The sequence below is a fragment of the Periplaneta americana genome, chromosome 15, assembly GCF_040183065.1.
Source record: "Periplaneta americana isolate PAMFEO1 chromosome 15, P.americana_PAMFEO1_priV1, whole genome shotgun sequence".
NCBI classification, from domain to species: domain Eukaryota; kingdom Metazoa; phylum Arthropoda; class Insecta; order Blattodea; family Blattidae; genus Periplaneta; species Periplaneta americana.
In genome coordinates this window covers 153,409,933-153,429,311 of record NC_091131.1, presented here as the reverse complement: position 1 = coordinate 153,429,311, position 19,379 = coordinate 153,409,933, and the positions used below count along the sequence as shown (strand labels likewise).

Here is a 19,379-nt window from a genome sequence, read left to right as displayed (position 1 = left end):
TACATAATTCTTTGAAAATACTACAGAATCATAGAAAACAAATAAATTTACAATGGATACCATCCCACATTGATATGAACAAGCAGATATTTCAGCAAAGAAGGACACCAAATTAAATAAGTACATGACATATATCCTTCTTCCAAACAACAAGTGAAATATATCTATAGGCCTAATTAAAACAAAACAAAACGAATAATTTAAGAATAACAGCTGTAGCATTATTTTGATCAACTAGGCTACTGAAAACATGATTGCTTAGCTGCACAATTTCACAGATTGAACATCTAAACCTCACCCCAATGCACCAACTGCAAACAGCCAGATACTAGCCTACATGAACGGAGAATTTCTACTACTGTGTCAAGCAATAACCTAAATTCAAGGATAGACTACATGCAATACCAACCCAGCTAGGTAACAAGGTACTATTGGGACACTAACAAGGTACTATTGGGACACTAACAAGGAGAGGACACGCTCTGTATATCACCGAATTAAATGAGATTGTGTGAGATGAAAGTACAAGACGTACTGTTTAAAATCATACCTGGTATGGGTGATCAATGACCCCTCGTTTTGGAAATATTGGCTATTGTTTGTGACATACTTACATTAGGTGCCTAATAGGGAAGCATTAGACTGTGTAACAGCATAGCTCATATGGTTGGATGCTGAGTTGTCATCCAGGCAACCCCAGTTCGAATCCTAATGCCTTCTCATTTTTTAAAACTTGATATATTATTATTATTATTATTATTATTATTATTATTATTATTATTATTATTATAACCAAAAGGACAATTTGGCCCAAGAGTGCAACGTCAAGTAGATGAACTCACTTCTAAACTCGGAAATATATGTGTAACACGTTCATCAGGAAAGCTGGCATCTCAACTCCATAAGCAATACCTGGAGAAAGTAAGAAAGACATATGTGAAAGAGTAGCCATTTCTTCTAATTCTGGACTCGTGGGAAGGGCAGGTAAATCCTTCTTTGTATGATGAAATATTTACAAATGAAGAAAATGAAATAACGTGCAACCTTAAAGTGATTTCACCCAAATGTACTGGATTATGCCAGTCCTGTGATGTTTATTTTTTTATACAGGTGAAGATTTTTATCAAATATTTGCAAAATAGCTCTTTCCTTTTACAAACTGGACGACAAATTGCTTCACGGGAGAATTTCCTCAAAATTCACTCCTTAATTCACTTTCAGTTTTCAGCTCCTATATTCAAAGCCATGTTGAAATATGCGTGGTATGCATCAAAATTAATAAATGAACGAGAAGTGTTTGTGAATGTGAAAGATGTCCGTTTCGCAGCGAAGTGCGGAAAAATGTGTGTGACTGTGGACAATCTTCTTTCATTTGCTGTGCATGGTGCTGGAAATGTGTATGTTTTGTGTCTTTTATGATATTTATCATAATGAAACATGTACAAAATGAAGTGGAATAGAAACAGTACAGACACCAGTGACCTGGCTACGTGAGCAATATTTCCTTGTTTATCCTTTACAATACAATGTTAGTTAATTAGTAATTTGTTTAAAATATGATGAAGGGTTCAATACATTGAGAAATATGATATATATGTAAATAGATTACTGTGATCATACTATTAATCATTATTAAAAGAAAAAAATATAGGACCAGTTAAGACTCGAACTCAGGTTGCCTGGATAACAACTCAGCATCCAACCACATGAGCTACGCCGTTACACAGTCTAATCCTTCCCTATTAGGCACCTAATGGAAGTATGTCACAAACAACAGCCAATATTTCCAAAACGAGCGGTCATTGGCCACCCATACCAGGTATGACTTTAAACAGTACTTCTTGTACTTTCATCTCACACAATCTTATTTCATTCGGTGATATAGGGGAGAGTGGGTAGTATCGGACATCGGGTAATATCGGACAGTGCGTTTCTTTCATCTACCACCATATGGTAGTACCTGAATGACATGGTTACGTTTCTCTATGCGACATCACAGAAACGTAACCATGTCAATCAGGTACTATCATCGTGTGGTAGATGAAAGAAACTCACTGTCCGATATTACCCGATGTCCGATACTACCCGACTCTCCCCTACAGAGCGTTTCCTCTCCTTGTAAGTGGAAAATGGAAGAAATCTAAAATTCAGAGCATTAGCAAACAACAACATTCTTCCATAGGCAGCAATGAAATCTCTCTCCACTTCAATCTTTTGAAAATTTTACACATTCAAGTATTTCTTGTTTTACCTTCGATTTCGCTAGAATAAAATGAATACAAAATGGAAAAAAAAAAAAAAATACAACGAAATAACTTAAAGGAAGTATTGTTTGTATTTATATTCCTAACTGTATTTTCAGGTGCTACCGATAGAATGCAACTTACCTCAAGGAGATAATCATGACACTTGGCAGAGGTCATCATGGATGGATGAAACAACATTTGTATGAAGGCCTCGATGGATGTCCAAAATAATTCGGTCTTGCGAAATTCAAATATCATATTCCAACATGTGTTAATGAGTTTCACAACTGTATCAGTATTTTCAGTTGTCAGGCACCTGAAAATTATCTTCTCTAACACATTCATTAAAGGCACCAAGACATTTCTACCTCCGATTTCTACACACTGTATGACGTCACTAAGAATTTCATTCACATTTCTTATAGATAAAACTTTAGATTCGGCACTATGGCAGGCATGCAAGAAATCTGCTACCACCGACCAGCCTGCCTCCAGATATTCAGAAGTCAACTTTCCCCAAAGGGTTTGCAAGTCCCGTGTAAGTTTCAATTCTGCTTGCTGTTTTGAAGGTGGCACATTTAACCTTCCATTCTTTATTATTTTACTAATTAATACACACTGTTTCTCATAAATTACACAAACCTCAGTTTTACCACATGTACACTGACAGCACTTTCGCAAGGAACATGATATATGCGATAATATTTTCATACAGAAATACTTGCACATTGGTGGAGTGTTGGGCGTTTCGAGCAGTTCCATTACTGAATCTTGTAATTTCATAATACTTGATTTCATATTGGGCAAGTTACTGGCCTCAGCAATGAATGAACTGAGTGCTGTTAAGTGAATATCTGCAACATGAAAATCTTGCAAATGTGTAATTGAAAACATTCTTCTGTGAAAATATACGAAAATTTGATCCAACATCGAATTCACATAGCCTGTTATTGTTTTTCTCACCACATCCCCTGTTCTGTCGTGACATAATGCGTGACTTTCAGTAAGCAAGCAGGAAATCAACTCCAGACTGTACTCCTGAGTTGTTTGACTAGCATATAGTCTCTTTTCACAGTCCTGAAAACAGGACAGAAGAGACTGTAAATATGTAGTCAGAGTAAAGGACCCATCTCCAGTATTGCACAACAGTTTATCAGAGTCGCACAGAAGTATTATTATTCGTGCCACTGTTTTCGTGCTGAGCTGAACTCTTTCTGTTCCAATATCTGAAGCTGGAAGCGTCACAATAACAAATCTGATTGCATCATCCCTTTTAACGAACTTCTTTAGCCACTCTACAGTGTTAAACCAAGATACTGTTCCTCTTTTTAAAGATTCTTCACTTCTTAAACTTCCCAGAAAATCAGCAACAACATGAATGTCGATGGAATTAGTATCTGCAAAATTAATGGCTGCATTCAACAGCATACACTGAATTGCTCCGCGAATGAACACATATTGACAGCCTAGAGCTTGAGAAATGAAATCCTTCAGTATGGTAAGTTCCTCTTTGCTCCATACACAGACTGGAGGAGCACTTGATAATGCATGTGTAACATTGAACAATGGAACAGGAGCCCATGAAATCCTACTGATTGCATTCAATACACAACGAAAGAATATACAACAATCTTCATGGGTAAATTCTAGTATAATGTGCTCAAATAAATCTTTCAGAGCTTCTCCTATTTCTGTCAACATTGTGTCCTCAGACGTTCTACTATACAGAGCAGAGTTATTGATAGCATTCATGAATGGTCCCAAAAAATCCTGAATTACACTGCTTTCGTGACTTACAGTATGTAGCCCTCTTCTTGTATACACTCGAATAAAATTTAAAATACCCCATTTTACAACAGACATATTATCATGGTTTATAACTTTATGAAATACACAGATCAACCACGATACATGCAAAGACACGTTATTCCCATCTGGTCCCAAGCACATATCAGAAAGGTTATCAATCACATGTAAAACTGGTTTGATTAAATGCACTTGCTTCTCTTCCAGTGTTTCCATAACCAAAAACAATTGTTCCCAAATTCTATTTGAGTCTGCTGGATTCCATTTGAAGACTGCACTACGACAGAGAACATTCACTGCAATTTTGTTCTGGCAAATACCATCACATGTTCTTTTCATAAGGTATAATGCCTGTTTTCTGACTAAAGGATCCGAATGTGTAAGACCCTGCTGCAAGATATTCCAGAAGTAATTATCCTCTACAATACTAACTCCAATTTGGATGTTTTTTGAACCATAAGACAAACAAAATTCGATAAGAATACATAGTGTTTGGAATGTATTGGACAGGTCAATGGCTTTGTTATTGAAATTCGTTATTATATTAGTCCATATACTTTTAATTAAATGATCGTCATTTGTAAACATGAGCCACTTTCGAAGAACAGCCAATGCTGTCTTGCCTGCTATGTGTTCTACACCATACGTCAGGAGATTTAATATTACTGTATTCATGACATCGTTAGTGTTAAAGGTTTCAAGTTCATGTGGATGTGTTACGTTTCTTTTAAGTAAAACATCAACTACAGTTTCTAAAATCCTTAAATTCACTTCTGGTACAGTAGACCTTCTGGTGAGAGATTTATTTTCATCAACCACTTTAGGCCTAGGTACAAATAATGACAAATCTTCTACACACTCTGTTAATATGTTAGTTACATAACTTTTAAATACGTCATTTTGTAACAACAGTAACGAATGATAAAGGGCACTACAAAGGATCGAAAAATGTAAGTCTTTGGAATGTTCTTCTTGTTTTATTTCATTCAAACACAGATGAACGACTTGTTTATAATCCACCACGTCATATTTCACAATGTCATCTCCCACTTCACACTTAAATTTCAGCATCGAGTTCAATATTTTCCATAACCTTCTATTATAGTTTGTTTCTTTCTCTGTCAACAGCTGTATCATATCTAAAATAATACTTTCAACTTTGTCTCTGCCAATGAAATCTAGAAAATCCATTACTTCTGTTCTACAAACATCACTTTCGGTTAAAATATTAGCCATAATGACTTCATATACTATTATCACATTATTAGCATAAGATGTGAAACAAAAATTAAAACTAAAGTTTCTTTCTACATGTTTACATTTTTGACAACCACCACGTGCCTACAAAAAACACTCAACTACATTTCACACGGCGAGCATAATTGCAGGGTGGCCAACCATAAAATATGGTATCTCGCTACAAGTCTGACAAAATTCCACTACATTCCGCTACTCGGTAAAGATTGGAAATAACACAAAATAAATAATTTTATGATGACTATTGATTGTATGTATATCTCGTATGTGTTGTGATAAGTTATCGGTATGTCACAAATTGAAGGTGCAGGCCTACAATAACTTATTATAATAAATCATTGACAGCTGTACCGGTAGTTATTAACGTCAGAAATTTCCCAAATATGGTTTCTGGTGTTTAGCTACTAAATTTTTAGTAGTAATAATTCATATAAATTCTATTCAATAATTAGATAGAGAATGGAGCGAGACGGTTCACACGGGAAATGAACGAATGAATGAATTACTACCCCTGACGTGATCAGGGTTACCGTCATATGGGGTGCGTAGTGACTTGAGACAAACGTGCCTTTCTCTATTTAATGTTGCCTAATCTGCATACTATATCCGCGATCGGCTCGCGATTTTTGTACCATTGGTTTGTAGGACTAGAGTAGCTTCATTGTTGCTTTCATTGTGGATGGAGGAAAGTAATGTCACTCTTCCAAAAATCTTGTTAATTAAATTCAGTGTCGCTGCATGTTGGTTGGTGTGATGTGATAACCGTCTTTTATAACCACATAGTTTAGTATTTTTGACGTTTATGAAATGAAGGCGGTTATACAAAGAGTAATGCAAGCAAGTGTAACCGGTAAGATATTTTCATGATACAACTACATTTTTAATAAAGTTTATGTGTCGTTAACGCATCTTTTATTTGCAGTTGGAGATGAAGTGGTTTCTTCCATTGGAAGAGGTCTGTGCGTTTTAATTGGTATTTCGAAAGATGACACAATAAAGGACATGGAATACATGTAAGTTTAACACAGTTGGAGGTACAGTATTTAAATTCTATAAATTTAAATACTGGAATATTAGACTTCACGGACTCATTAAATGATCAGTATGGGGATGTCATTATAAATCATTAATACATTTACATCGTCATTAGGCTTATATACCACCTTTACAGCACAGAATTCTCTTTATAACTTAACATTAAAGAAGGCACTTTTATTCACTAACTAAATCACAAAAGCCACCACAACATAAAGGTAGGGAGAATTAGAATAGCCTATCTGCTGCTTCTGAGATTCGTCCAGTATTTTTACATGAAGGGAGGTGTTAAAGAACAGCAATAGTAGGCCTAATGAGAGAGAGTGCACAGTAGGGGAACCGGTAACAGCAGCAGCTAATATTGAGGTTCTCCTTTTAGTTATATAGGCCCCTAATAGTAATGGGTCACTCATGAGCGAGTCGTTTCGAATGAACTCCCACTCTGGAGCAGCTTTCCGCTCACTCCTTGTTCATCACATCTCACTTCCTTCTTTTGGGAGGACAAGGCAACACATTCGTTTGTTACTCATGACTCGCTCACAACTAGGGTTGACAAGCTTTTAAAAAAAAAATACGGGAGAGACAGGAATTGAGAAAATATCACATAGGCCTAGAAAATTGAGAAATTGTTCAGTTTATTTAGTGAAAGTAACTTTATTCTACATTTTGGTAATCATCATCAAACAGTCAAAGATCTAGGTCTAGTGGCTTGTTCCGGTAATTTTGGTAATTAGGCTTAGAAGAAGAATATTTTGAGACAGATTTTGCGTTGAGTAATAGTTTTTCATTGTTTTTAACAAATTGTAAAAAATCCCTGCATGAATGTGGTAGTTGAAGTCGACTCCAATTTGCAGTTCAGATTTGATTAAATGTGTCGTGCTCTTGTTTCGAACATGTGTCAACTTATACTCTTCATGAGAGAAAAAACAATCTGTATGGACAGTACTACCTGGTATGCTTAGAACAAAACTCACCTGTTTGTCACTAACATTGCTTGAATTTAAACTCATGAGCACTGAAATCCATTTCTGGCAAGCAAGACCTTCAGAGACTGCACATTTCAATTTTTTTTTCCCTGGCACTACAGCCCGTGAAGGACCTAGACCGACCAGCCGGCTGCTGGCCTCACACTCACATGCCGAAGCAGAGGTGAACGATCATCCAACCAGAATGGAGGTATCGTGTGGTTAGCATGATGATCCCCCCCAGCTGTTATAGCTGGCATTTGCAACCGGATTTCACTACCTATCATAGCTCCCCAAGTGCATCACGATGCTGGGTGAGCATTGGTCCCATACACTGGCCGAAATTTCATGAGAAAATTTCTTCCCCCATGAGGACTTGTACCAGTGCGCATTCTGTAACGTGAGTCCTAGGCAGAATGCCTTAGACCGCGACGCCATGGTGCAGGACGCACATTTCAATGATCTGGAAAAAAAAAATGGGTGTAGGCTATATTTGTTATGTTGCTCTAAAATCACTTTGCACTTTTTACACTTTTTAATTTTATTGATGTATTTACACTTGTATACTATTTGCATTACTGTACTTAATAATTGTTTACTCCCTCAAATTTGTGTTTAAAAACAATATCTGAAAAACATGTTTCCCCGTCAGACGGTTTCTTTTCTCTTTGGCAGTCTGCTGTGCTTTCGAGATAATTCTCTCACATGGAGTAGAAGTCACTACTACGCACTTCTTTACCAATCACTTACCCACTTTTTGACCACCAAACAAGGGATTTTCCTTCCACAGCAACATTGGTTCTTGCAGGAACTTATCAATCTCGATAATGGCAGCCGATTTCGGTTGTGGATTTCTTACGAAACTAGATATGCTTTTGTCAAATTCACCTCAGACAATCGATTCCATTTCCGAAATTGATGGAGGTGGAGGAGCAGGGGCGGCCCGTCCCTATGTGCTACAGTGCTACAGCACAATGATAATTTTTGCTCAAATAATGTATTTGCAATACCATAATATTTGATCTGCCATTTGACAATTTCCCATGGTTATGTTCATGACGCGTTATAGAGTGTTTAGTCTTCGCTCTTCGCTCTTTGGTGCCTCAGGGGGTTCGTTGTGCTACTCAAAACTCTACATGAGAATGTAGACAATTAATGTGCATGTGCGAAGCTGAAATCACTGCTCTGATTGGCTATTTTTACGCGGGGAAGTGCTGTAGTCAGCTTCAGCACAACACAGCTTGGAGATTACAAAAGTAAAGCATAACGAAAGAATGCTTGTTTGTGGAAGAAGTCGGAACTATGTACAATGTGTTTGGTAATTCAAGTGTCCAACCACTGCTGCCATCTATCTGGTTTTTGAGGTTCCTCCTGAATCAGTCAGTCTAGAAAATAGAAGCCAAGGAATTATGTGACAGTATAATTCAGGAAACTGCTTATTGTTCCAGTCTTTAACCTACCTAGACGCAACAAAATTGTTAAACAGCAAATTTTTTGACAATTTTTCGCATAATTTTCCTGAACGCGAACTTGAAGTTGCTGTCAACAGCTATACTGTACTGAACAAAAGAATGTTAAAGACACAACTTGGAGTTCTTTATGGAAGACCTGACTTCCGAAATATAGATGGAGCTGTTCAATTGTTACAATACATAACATAGCCTCCAACAATTCACAGGATCCATTCTGTGAAGTAACGAAGTTGTTAAATATTTTGGTTACAACGCCAATGACCACTGCTGAGCCAGGAAGATGTTTTTCTTTCTTTAAACGCATAAAAAAGTTTTTAAGGAACACTATGTCCCAGGATCGCCTCACTGCTCTTGCAATACTGTCAATAGAAAAGAGTATGATGTCCAAGATGGAGGGGTTTAACACCAGGGCAATTGACAAGTTCTGCAGTAGGAAGGAACGTCGTATGGACTTCATACAGTATTTCGTCACTAGGCGAGTCTCAAATTAATATAAATACATATAAGTGTATACAGTAGGCCGATATAGAGATTGTAGCACACTCATTATTTTGACCACCAGCCGCTACTGTGGAGGAGGAGTGACTTCAAACGTCTATGGAGGCTAGTACTTTTCACATGAGGTGATCAGACCTCGCTTGCACTTCTGGAAACATCTTTTGTCTTTAATTAAAGATGGTTTATTAAAGAAATTTGTTGTGGCAGCTTATACAGGTATAAAAGATTATGCATCATGCTTCAGAAGCAGTTCCAAATGTTTTGCTACAAGTGGAGAAAAGCTATCAGTATCACACACATCTCATGCTATGAGAATAAAAAGGTTCTCTCTACACTTTTTATCGAAATTGAGTTATATAGCAAATCATACAAATACGATCCAGATTCATCTCATATAGCAATTTTTATGTCCGAAGCCACAAATGAACGTAAATTAACATTACTGACATTACTTGACTTCAGCATTTGATACAGTTGACACGGACCTTCTATTATGTAAATTAAGACTTCTGAATCTTTCTGAAAGTTCTGTTACTTGGTTTGAATCCTACCTTCGAGAACGTCAACAATGTGTCATTGCATGCGATTATTCTTCAAAATGGTGTGTCGTGAAATCTGGGATTCAACAAGGATCAGTTCTCGGACCTTTACTCTTCATGATCTATATTAATGACGTAACTAATATGATAAAACACTGCAGATACCATATGTATGCTGACGACTAGCAAATTTATTTGCACTTCCACTCTGACGAGACTAGTGACGCAGTAAACAAAATAAACGAAAATTTGAATTCGATTTCACTGTGGGCACACAAATTTGGATTAAGGTTAAATCCAGAGAAATCGCAAGCAATCGTAATGGGACATAATCGTCTACGAAGCACTCTTGATAGTAGTACTATACCACATATAATATTGAATGGGATTATTGTTAAATACAGTGCAACAGTTAAAAATCTTGGCATTTTTATGGATAGCGATCTAAATTGGAACACTCAAGTAACACACATTTGCAAAAAAATATTTTCTCATCTTCACTCCTTGTTCCATATGAAAGAATTTCTACCACATAGTCAAAAAAAGAATCTTATTCAGACGCTTGTAATGCCCCATTTTGATTATTGCGATTCCTTGCTAACTAATGTAAGTTCACTCTTAGCTGAGAGACTACAAAACGTTCATAATGTGTGCATACGATTCATCTGCAATACTCGTAAATTTGACCATATAACACCTTCCCTCCAGTTACTTTCATGGGTGCGTCTGAAGGAACGAAGAACAATACATTCACTGTCTCTTCTGTTTAGAATCATGCATACTTCTACTCCGAATTATCTGTTATCGTGCTTTCAATTTCTTACAACTCTTCGAAACCGACATCAAGCACTTCTTTCTATCCCTCATCATAGAACGTCTTTATACTCATCTTCCTATACTGTAGAAATACCTCGCCTCTGGAATTTGTTACCTAATGACGTCAGGGACTGCCGGACTTTATCACAATTCAAAATTAAATTGGAAAATTTTGTCTTAGTTAATGTTTTAGGTATTACTAGAAGTATTGATTTGTGTTTTTTTTTCTTTTTCTTTTTTAGGCCTAATCTAGATTAAAATTGCAAGTTTCTTGTTTATGTTAGTTAATTAGTTAGGATACAATGATACTTAATCACTCATTTAAAGTTAGTGTGACTGCAACCTGTGTATATTTTTGTGTGGCTGTACTTTGTTTATAGTGTTTTTTTCTCTATCTCTTTATTTCTTGTGTAGCTTTACATTGTATATAGTGTATTTTTTTCTCTCTGTTTATTTCTATTATTGTATTTGTATTCCTGGTGTTGTGGAAGAGAAGGCCTGATGGCCTTAACTACACCAGAATAAATAAATAAATAAATTTAGTTTCTCACATAGAGATCGATGAAAAAGATTCCAACTTCAAAAAAACTTTCAATTTTGAATAAAAATGTTCTATCTACAGTTTGCAGGCATACCAGCCTTTTCACCGTTTGCTACTGGAATTAAGTACTTTAACAGCTTATCAGAATTGGATTTATTTTTATCACTGTATGCTCTTCAATATTGAAAATGCTAATAAAATGCATTTAGTATTAATGTTTTCAGAATATTAATTACTGGTATGTTCTCATCTCGTGCATTATATCCCAAGTCTTTATTTTCATGCAGTCAATTTGGTATACTATCTTATCCAAGGTGAACGGAAACTATAGGGACAAACTTCAAGAGGTGATTCCTGACAGAAAAGGAACGAAAGAAGTTGATATCAACATATGTCCGGAAATGCTTATTTGCCACAAGCTCTCATAACACACACAGTGTGCTTTTTTGTGTTGCAGAGTGTGTGATTGGAGCAAAGTTGAAGCATAATGGTCCGTTATTTATTCCAGGAACAAGGCGAGATAGTTTTCATATGCTGTCAAGCACATGGAAATGGTCAAGAGGCTGCACGGATTTACCGAGCCACATACCCTGACAGACAGGAAAAACCTTTGCAGCCATTTTTGGGCGTTTGTGTGAGCATGGGTTCTTTCATACAGGCAAACATGGAGGGTACACCAAATCTGAAGGAACATGTTCTACATGATGTTGAGAACAACCCCAATACAAGCTCGAGGCAAGTGGCCTGTCAGCATGGTGTAAGCCAAACAACGGTGTTGGATATCCTGCATGAAAACCGGTACTATCCGTATCACCTGCAACATGTGCAGGGAATATCGTCAGCAGATTTATCTCCAAGGGAAAGGTTTTGTCACTGGTTTTTGCAACAGGCCACCACCATTATGGAATTTCTGTCGTCAGTCCTCTTCACTGATGAAGTTACGTTTGGTAGAGATGGCATCATCTTATCAGCAACAGTACAGCCTCAATGTTTGGTCAAGGATTATTGGCGATCACTTACTTGGACAATTTGTTCTTCCACAATGCCATAATGGACAGATGTACGAGGGTATGCTGAAAAGTAATGACTCCTATTTTTTTTTTTGTCGCTGTGAATTCAGTTAAAAATATTAGTGATAGTACATTGTATTCAATGAACTTTCTGCCTTCAGTAAAGCAAGTTTCGTATCTCTGCCAGTAGGGAGCTCTGAGTTATAGATTGAAACATGGCAGCATGTACCAGCAGTATGTCGTTGCTTCTGAAGCAGCATGCTGTGATCGAGTTTTAACAGCAGAAAATGTGCCCCCGACAGACATTCATCGGAGATTGAAGGCTGTTTATCGTGATCAATGTGTCGACATCAGTACTGTGCGATTTTGGTCTGCTCGTGCTCGTAATGAACCTGGTGCAACTCTCAACTTGAGTGACAAAAAGGACGCAGTGGAAGACCACGTACTGCAACTGATGACGTTCATTGGAATCATGTCAATGAACTCATTACAGTGAATCACATAACGCAGGGATTCTGGAAAATTTGTGCATGATAGATGCCTCAAGTGCTCCTTCCTCACATGAAACAGAAAAGATTGGACATCTACCAACACTTGCTTCTGCGCTACAAATGGAAGGCAGTGAATTCTTAAAGAACATTGTCACAAGTGACGTTGGTTCGATCTTGAAAACAAGAGGTCATCAATGCAGTTCCGCCACAAAGGATCACTTGTACCCAAAAAGTTCAAGGCTGTGGCATCAGCAGGCAAACTCATGCTTACAGTTTTTTGGGATATTCGAAGTGTGGTGCATATGGAATTCATGCCTAAAGGCACTACCATTAATTCTGTAAGGTATTGTGAAACCCTAAAAAAAACTGAAAGCATGAATTCGAAGGGTTCGTCCAGATATATGGAGCAGCCCCTCCTACAGCATGACGACGCTCATCTGTGTTATGCGACGATTCGCTGTAATGAGTTCATTGACACGATTCTGATGAGCGGCATCAGTTGCAGTACGTAGTCTTCTACTGCGTCCTTTGTCACACAAGTTGAGAGTTGTACCAGGTTCATTACCAGCACGAACAAATCAACGTCTCACAGTAATGATGTCGACATATTGATCACAATAAACAGCCTTCAGCTTCCAATGAATATCTGTCAGGGGCACATTTTCTGCTGTTAAAAACTCGATCACAGCACGCTGCTTCAGACACAATGACATAGTGCTGGAACACACCACCATGTTTCAGGCTATAACTCAGAGCTCTCTACTGACAGGGATACGAAACTTGCGTTACTGAAAGCAGAAATGGCCACTGAATACAATGTACTATCACTAATATTTTTAACTATATTCACAGCGACAAATAAAAGGAGTCATTACTTTTCAGCATGCCCTCGTATCTGGAATTCCTGCAGAACACTCTGTCTCTTTTACTTGAGAATGTGTCTTTGGCAATACAACAGGTAAATGTGACTGATGCATGATGAAGGCCAACCCACTTCCGCATTATTGTTCATCAACACCTCAACATCTTCCCCGGAAGATGGATAGGACGAGGAGATCCTTTTGCGTGGCCCACTCGATCACCGGACTTAAACCCCCTTGATTTTTACTTGTGGAGGCATCTGAAAAGTGTTGTGTATGGTGAGCAAGTTCTTGATGTGCAGAACCTTGAACAGTAGCCTATGATGGTATTTGGGTACAGGCTGGAATATTCAAAAGAGTGAGACAATCCATGATGCGACGTGTAGATGCTTGCATTGCTTCCCATGGAGGCCACTTTGAACATCTTTTGTAACATGGATGGAATTAATGCCATGCAATGTGTACCGATACTAATTGTTTTATTGCACACTCACTGTCCATTTCCGAACATATGTTGATATGAATTTTTTTGTTCCTTTTCCTGTCAGAAATTATCTCCTAAAGTTTATCCCTGTAGTTTCCATTCACCCTATATATTATGGTGATGAACAGCTGATGAGATTCCTTGCTCATTATAAGGAGTGATTTTTTTAAATATAAGATCAATAAAGAGAAGACTGCAGACATAAATTTTATTTTGAAATGGATACCTGAGGAAGACAGGAAATACTATGAAAGCCTGATTAAAAACAGTACATAACTTCCCCTATTATAAAACATTACCTACCTATGCAAATCAAGCTTTCAGGTATAACTCCCTGTGAACTTTATTTGAATAATTTCGAGGGAAAAATTGTTCCGGGGCCGGGTATCGAACCCGGGACCTTTGGTTTAACGTACCCACGCTCTCCCTCGAAATTATTCAAATCAACTTCACAGGGAGTTATACCTGAAAGCTTGATTTGCATAATACACGTCACTGTTCGTTAACAGAAAACCACAATTTAAGTCACACAGAGTTAGTGTGCACTCAATGTTGGTTGCTTGACGGTTGTCAGCCCACTTTGAGGTCTGTGGATATAGAGGGAAAAATTGGATCGGTGTCTAGTAGAGTTCCCGGGTAGCTCAGTTGGGAGAGCGTTGGTACTTTAAACCAAAGGTCCCGGGTTCGATACCCGGCCCCGGAACAATTTTTCCCTCGAAATTATTCATTACCTACCTAGTTTTTTCGATTTGTTATTCTTAAATTTATTTTGTAAAATTCTGTTACTAAAGATACTAATGCCATGCCATATCTAAGTTTAATTAAGCATCCTTAAATGTATTTTTAAAGTATTGTTAATGATAAAGCTTCCTAGGTCATAATATAAAAACCTACTTTTTATTTACTTTTTTATTTCAATTCTAAAGTATTGTGAATCGTAACTGAGTATGGGCCATAACAATATTGTAAGTAGAAGTTTCAAATGGTTTACAAAAACAATGAAAAACTAAATAGAAAGCAAAGTTAGTGCATTTTTACAGTGAAATCTCACTTTTCACAAATTTATCGCTTACAGAGTTGTTATGGCCCCTACTTTAATTCATCTGATGTCATAATACCAATATTTATTTATTTGTTTATTTATTTATTTTGGTGTAGTTAAGGCTATGAGGCCTTCTCTTCCACACCACCAGAAATACAAATACAATGATAGAAATAAAAAGAAAAATCACATTATAAGCAAAGTAAAGTATATTCACTGCTGAAACTGATGAATGTGATGAGGAAACCCAATGGATATCAAAGATTTTCCTACCTTCAGGAACTGAGCACTTAGACCAACAGAAACTGCTTCAATACCACGCTGATTCTTAGGGCGTGAGGAAAACAGCTTATGCAAGGACTCCATCAATCAATCTTCTTAATGTATCCAGCTGTTTGCTGACAACATAAAATCCACTATAGTCCACTATAGTCTATTCAGTTGTTGTTTTTCACGAGAAATGAGGGGTATTTTGATCGGTGTTCATTATAGATATACAAGGACTCCATAAAGGTCTTTTTTGTGTGTTACCCAAGAGTTAATTTTGGGGTATTCTTCATATAGTGGATTTCTCGTCCTTTATGTGGGGGATGACGCCATTCTTTATTTAAAGATCTTCTTTGAACGACTCAGATGAGTTTGTTATAGATATTAAGCAGCTGTATCTTGGCTTCTCATTGAGTATTAATTAATCAAAGTCCTCGAAATTTTTTAGGACAGTAAATGATGGTATTAGAGGTGTCACTTGGAAAGACTAAGAATCTCTTTAACAGCACTGTGGAGAATTTTGTTCAAATTGGTGAGAAATTTTTCTGAAACGAGGTACAAAGGCGCACACTGTAAAAGATAGACGAGTGTTGACCATATATACTGCTTGGGAGTTTTTTGACTTGGTCGTAATAAATTTGATGCAACAAGATGATTAAGATCAGAGTTTAAATTATTTATTTACTAATTTTTTGATCTAGTACAATCTCATCATTAAAGTCAACATATGCAGACATATGAAAAGACATTACCAACCAATGGGAAGATATCTGGACTTCATGTCTGAACAGAAAATGTCATTACGCAAGATTAAATTCGACAGATATCTTGTGATCAACTCGTTTTCTAAGTCGACGAAATCAAGTTATCATATGTCAATATATTTGCATTTATTTTCTAAAGATCCTGAATTATTACAAAGTAGGCAGTCTTTTAATGTTCTGTGCTTTGATGTGAAAGCTGAAAATCTTCTTTAGCTCCATATATTTGTTACATATTTCTTGCATTACAGCAGTGGCGGTTCCTCGGGGGAGGGAAGGGAAGAACGTCCTCCTCACATTTTCTTCTTTTGAAAGTAAATACCAAATAAAATATGTGCCTTGAAATTCGAGGAAGATTCGATAATTTTTAAGTTCACAGCTATAAGAAAAACTCGGTTGATCGAGTTTTAAATGACGTGCGCTCATGTGCTGTAGAAAACTGTGAGAAAGATGCGAAATTGTCTGTGTAGAGGAAAGGCTCTCCATTCCTCCTCTACTGCAGTTAACACACATAGACAACAGCGCACTAGTGGCCAGAGAAAGAAGCAGAGTTTTAAAGCAAGTAAATGAACGGACAGGGAGGAGATCCTCCTCTGAATCAGTCATGGGCAGGAAATAGAAACCGACTGGTCGTGCAGCAAGCTCGCTACCGCTGCCACCTAACGATGTTGCATTCAACCAGACTATAACACATCATCTAGGAGGAGACACAACAAAAACAGTTTTAACGCAAAGCTATGAAAGACACCATGTAAACTTTTTTTTAAATTATAAATCAAAAATATTATTCATTGCACTTTATATAGGCTACTATTCATGGTTTGAAACTTTTGTGGATATTTGAAAGTTAAAGTCGGGTTTATGTAAAACAAAGAGGAAGTAGTTTTACGTAGTTGGCCCCTGAAATTCACTTCTATTCATTGTTTACTAGACAGGGCAACAGCCAAGTTGTCAGTTTTGTACAAATATATTTGAAACTGAAAGTAGGTACTCCAAACTACATCATTTTTAACATATGTAAAATGTACATGTGGCAACACAGACCACGTGGGTGGGTGCAGTGTTCTCGCTTTCCTCAGATTATTTCCCATTCCCATTTCCGTAAAACGGTTCCGGTTACGAGTTAGTAGCTAGTCTCTTCCAACATGTGTGATGCTGTAGTGTGCTCGAAAAATGCTACGAGGTTGTGAATTTCCTTGTAATTGTTAATTTGTGCAATTATTCAACAATGAATGGAAGTAAAATAATAATATATTTTGGACAATTTAGGAAACTCAGTTTACAAGAACAGATTATTGCTATACAGAAGGGAAGGCCAACCCCAACACTACCTGGTCTTACATGTATGCATGTAGGCTAATTTGTAGCATGTTTCAATCAAGAAGATGTCATTTAGTGCTGTTAATTTCTTTCCTCCTCTTAAGAAATATGCAGGAGCCGCCACTGCATTACAGAGATATTGTCAATTGACGTTTTCCAGTGTTTGTAAGATCATTTATTTCTGTTCATTTATTGCATTGCAGTGCTCGAAAAATTCTCAGTGTTCGAGTGTTTGAAGATGCTAAGGGAAAACGATGGAATCTAAGTGTAAAGGACAAAAGACTTGAGATTCTGTGCGTCAGTCAGTTCACACTGTACTGCGTTCTTAAAGGCAACAAATTGGATTTTCATAATGCAATGGCTGCGGACAAATCTGAAGAATTCTATAATGAATTTCTTGCTATGTTGAGGACTGACTATCAACCAGACCGTATTAAAGGTGAGTTTGTGCTATTTATTCCTAAGTGCAAAAAATCTTTCATCTTTTCGTTCACAGAATATGTGACAAATGTATTAAGAAATGAGACATTTGAAGGTGTAAATTTCCATGCAGCATTCTGTAAAATAATTTAATATCCTTAATTATTATCATAAATTTAATTTCCCGACTAGATTTCTCATGTCCAAACATTTATTCGGTAATTATTTAGTATTAATTGTTGCCACACTATTTATTATCGCCGCGCTCGCATGGTTAACATTTGGCAGGTCTTTCAGCGGCCTCGTGCATAACATTCAGCAGGTCTTTGAAATTTAATTGCATTATTGTTTTCAATTTGTTATGTTGCCGCTCCAATCACTCGCCTCAATTTCAATATTGCAACCAATAAGCTGCTTCCATTATTAAATGACACCTACTTGTCTAATCCACGTGGACTAAAACCGAGGTTGCAATGTCTTGTGCTGAGGACAAACATTAAGGTATGTGATTAAAAATTATTACTAAAGAGTTATTATTAACAGTTAAGAATGTCAACGTACTCGTATATGAAATAATAATAATAATGATGATGATGATAATAATAATAATAATAATACTAGCCATTTAAAAATATAACAAACTAGTGCTTATTCTTATCGAGGAAGTAGATGTGACAACGTTACGCTTAGAGTGAAACCTACAGAGCAACAATCGGGTCCATATCTGTCGAGTAATGGTCAGCACATCTGGCTGCGAAACCAGGTGGCCCGGGTTCGAATCCCGGTCGGGGCAAGTTACCTGGTTGAGGTTTTTTCCGGGGTTTTCCCTCAACCCAATACGAGCAAATGCTGGGTAACTTTCAGTGCTGGACCCCGGACTCATTTCACCGGCATTATCACCTTCATATCATTCAGACGCTAAATAACCTAGATGTTGATACAGCGTCGTAAAATAACCCAATAAAATAAAAAACAATCGGTTGGCAAAATACCATGAGAGCGCGGCAATAATACATATATGGAAAAGAACTGGAGATCAATTCCTGAAAACTAATTATAATAATATGATTTTTTTTTTCCCCCTTGGGGATTAATTGAAGTGAGTTTTTATGGCAGGCAGAGTAACTATCTCATGTCCCCATGTTTTAAATTGCTTCCAGTGCACTTCATTAGAACCAGATACCCAGCTTCGAAGCCGTAATAATATGATGAATTTAAGAAATATCGAAAAATAACGAAAATCTATAGTCCATTTATGGTCTAGTTCTGTAGCCATTACCTACTGCAACCCTTCTCACCCTCATAAAGCAATATATACTCCTGTCAAAGTGACGGAAATTTCTTGACTCCACTTCATTACCCATCACCGGTATATCCCAATACTACAACAGAGCACTCTGGTGACGACTGTAACCAATTCACGAGCACTTCTCTCCATTACAGACTTTATTTTACAGATATCTTCAAAACAGTTAATACCTATACTATACACTCTTTTCCAGCCTTATAGTACTTACTGTGTGATGGAGTAGAGCATGTAATCATATGA

The 19,379-nt window shown here is 37.0% G+C and overlaps 2 protein-coding genes and 1 non-coding gene across 3 annotated transcripts in view; 2 read left to right on the top strand and 1 right to left on the bottom strand.

Annotated features, from left to right (window-relative positions):
* LOC138715457 (probable methyltransferase TARBP1) overlaps positions 1 to 5,435 on the bottom strand; it is an 85,631-nt gene extending 80,196 nt beyond the window's left edge. Inside the window, exon 1 of the mRNA XM_069848377.1 lies at positions 2,388 to 5,435. Coding sequence (XP_069704478.1) covers positions 2,388 to 5,288 — 2,901 coding nt within the window. The 5' untranslated portion in view covers positions 5,289 to 5,435. The remainder of the gene's footprint in view (positions 1 to 2,387) is intronic.
* Positions 5,436 to 5,715: 280 nt separating this feature from the next.
* Dtd (D-aminoacyl-tRNA deacylase) overlaps positions 5,716 to 19,379 on the top strand; it is a 29,054-nt gene continuing 15,390 nt past the window's right edge. The window contains exons 1-3 of the mRNA XM_069848383.1: positions 5,716 to 6,159; positions 6,232 to 6,322; positions 17,614 to 17,849. Coding sequence (XP_069704484.1) covers positions 6,117 to 6,159; positions 6,232 to 6,322; positions 17,614 to 17,849 — 370 coding nt within the window. The 5' untranslated portion in view covers positions 5,716 to 6,116. The remainder of the gene's footprint in view (positions 6,160 to 6,231; positions 6,323 to 17,613; positions 17,850 to 19,379) is intronic.
* Positions 14,651 to 14,723, top strand: TRNAK-UUU (transfer RNA lysine (anticodon UUU)). Its single transcript has one exon. It is a non-coding gene; the product is annotated as a tRNA-Lys (tRNA).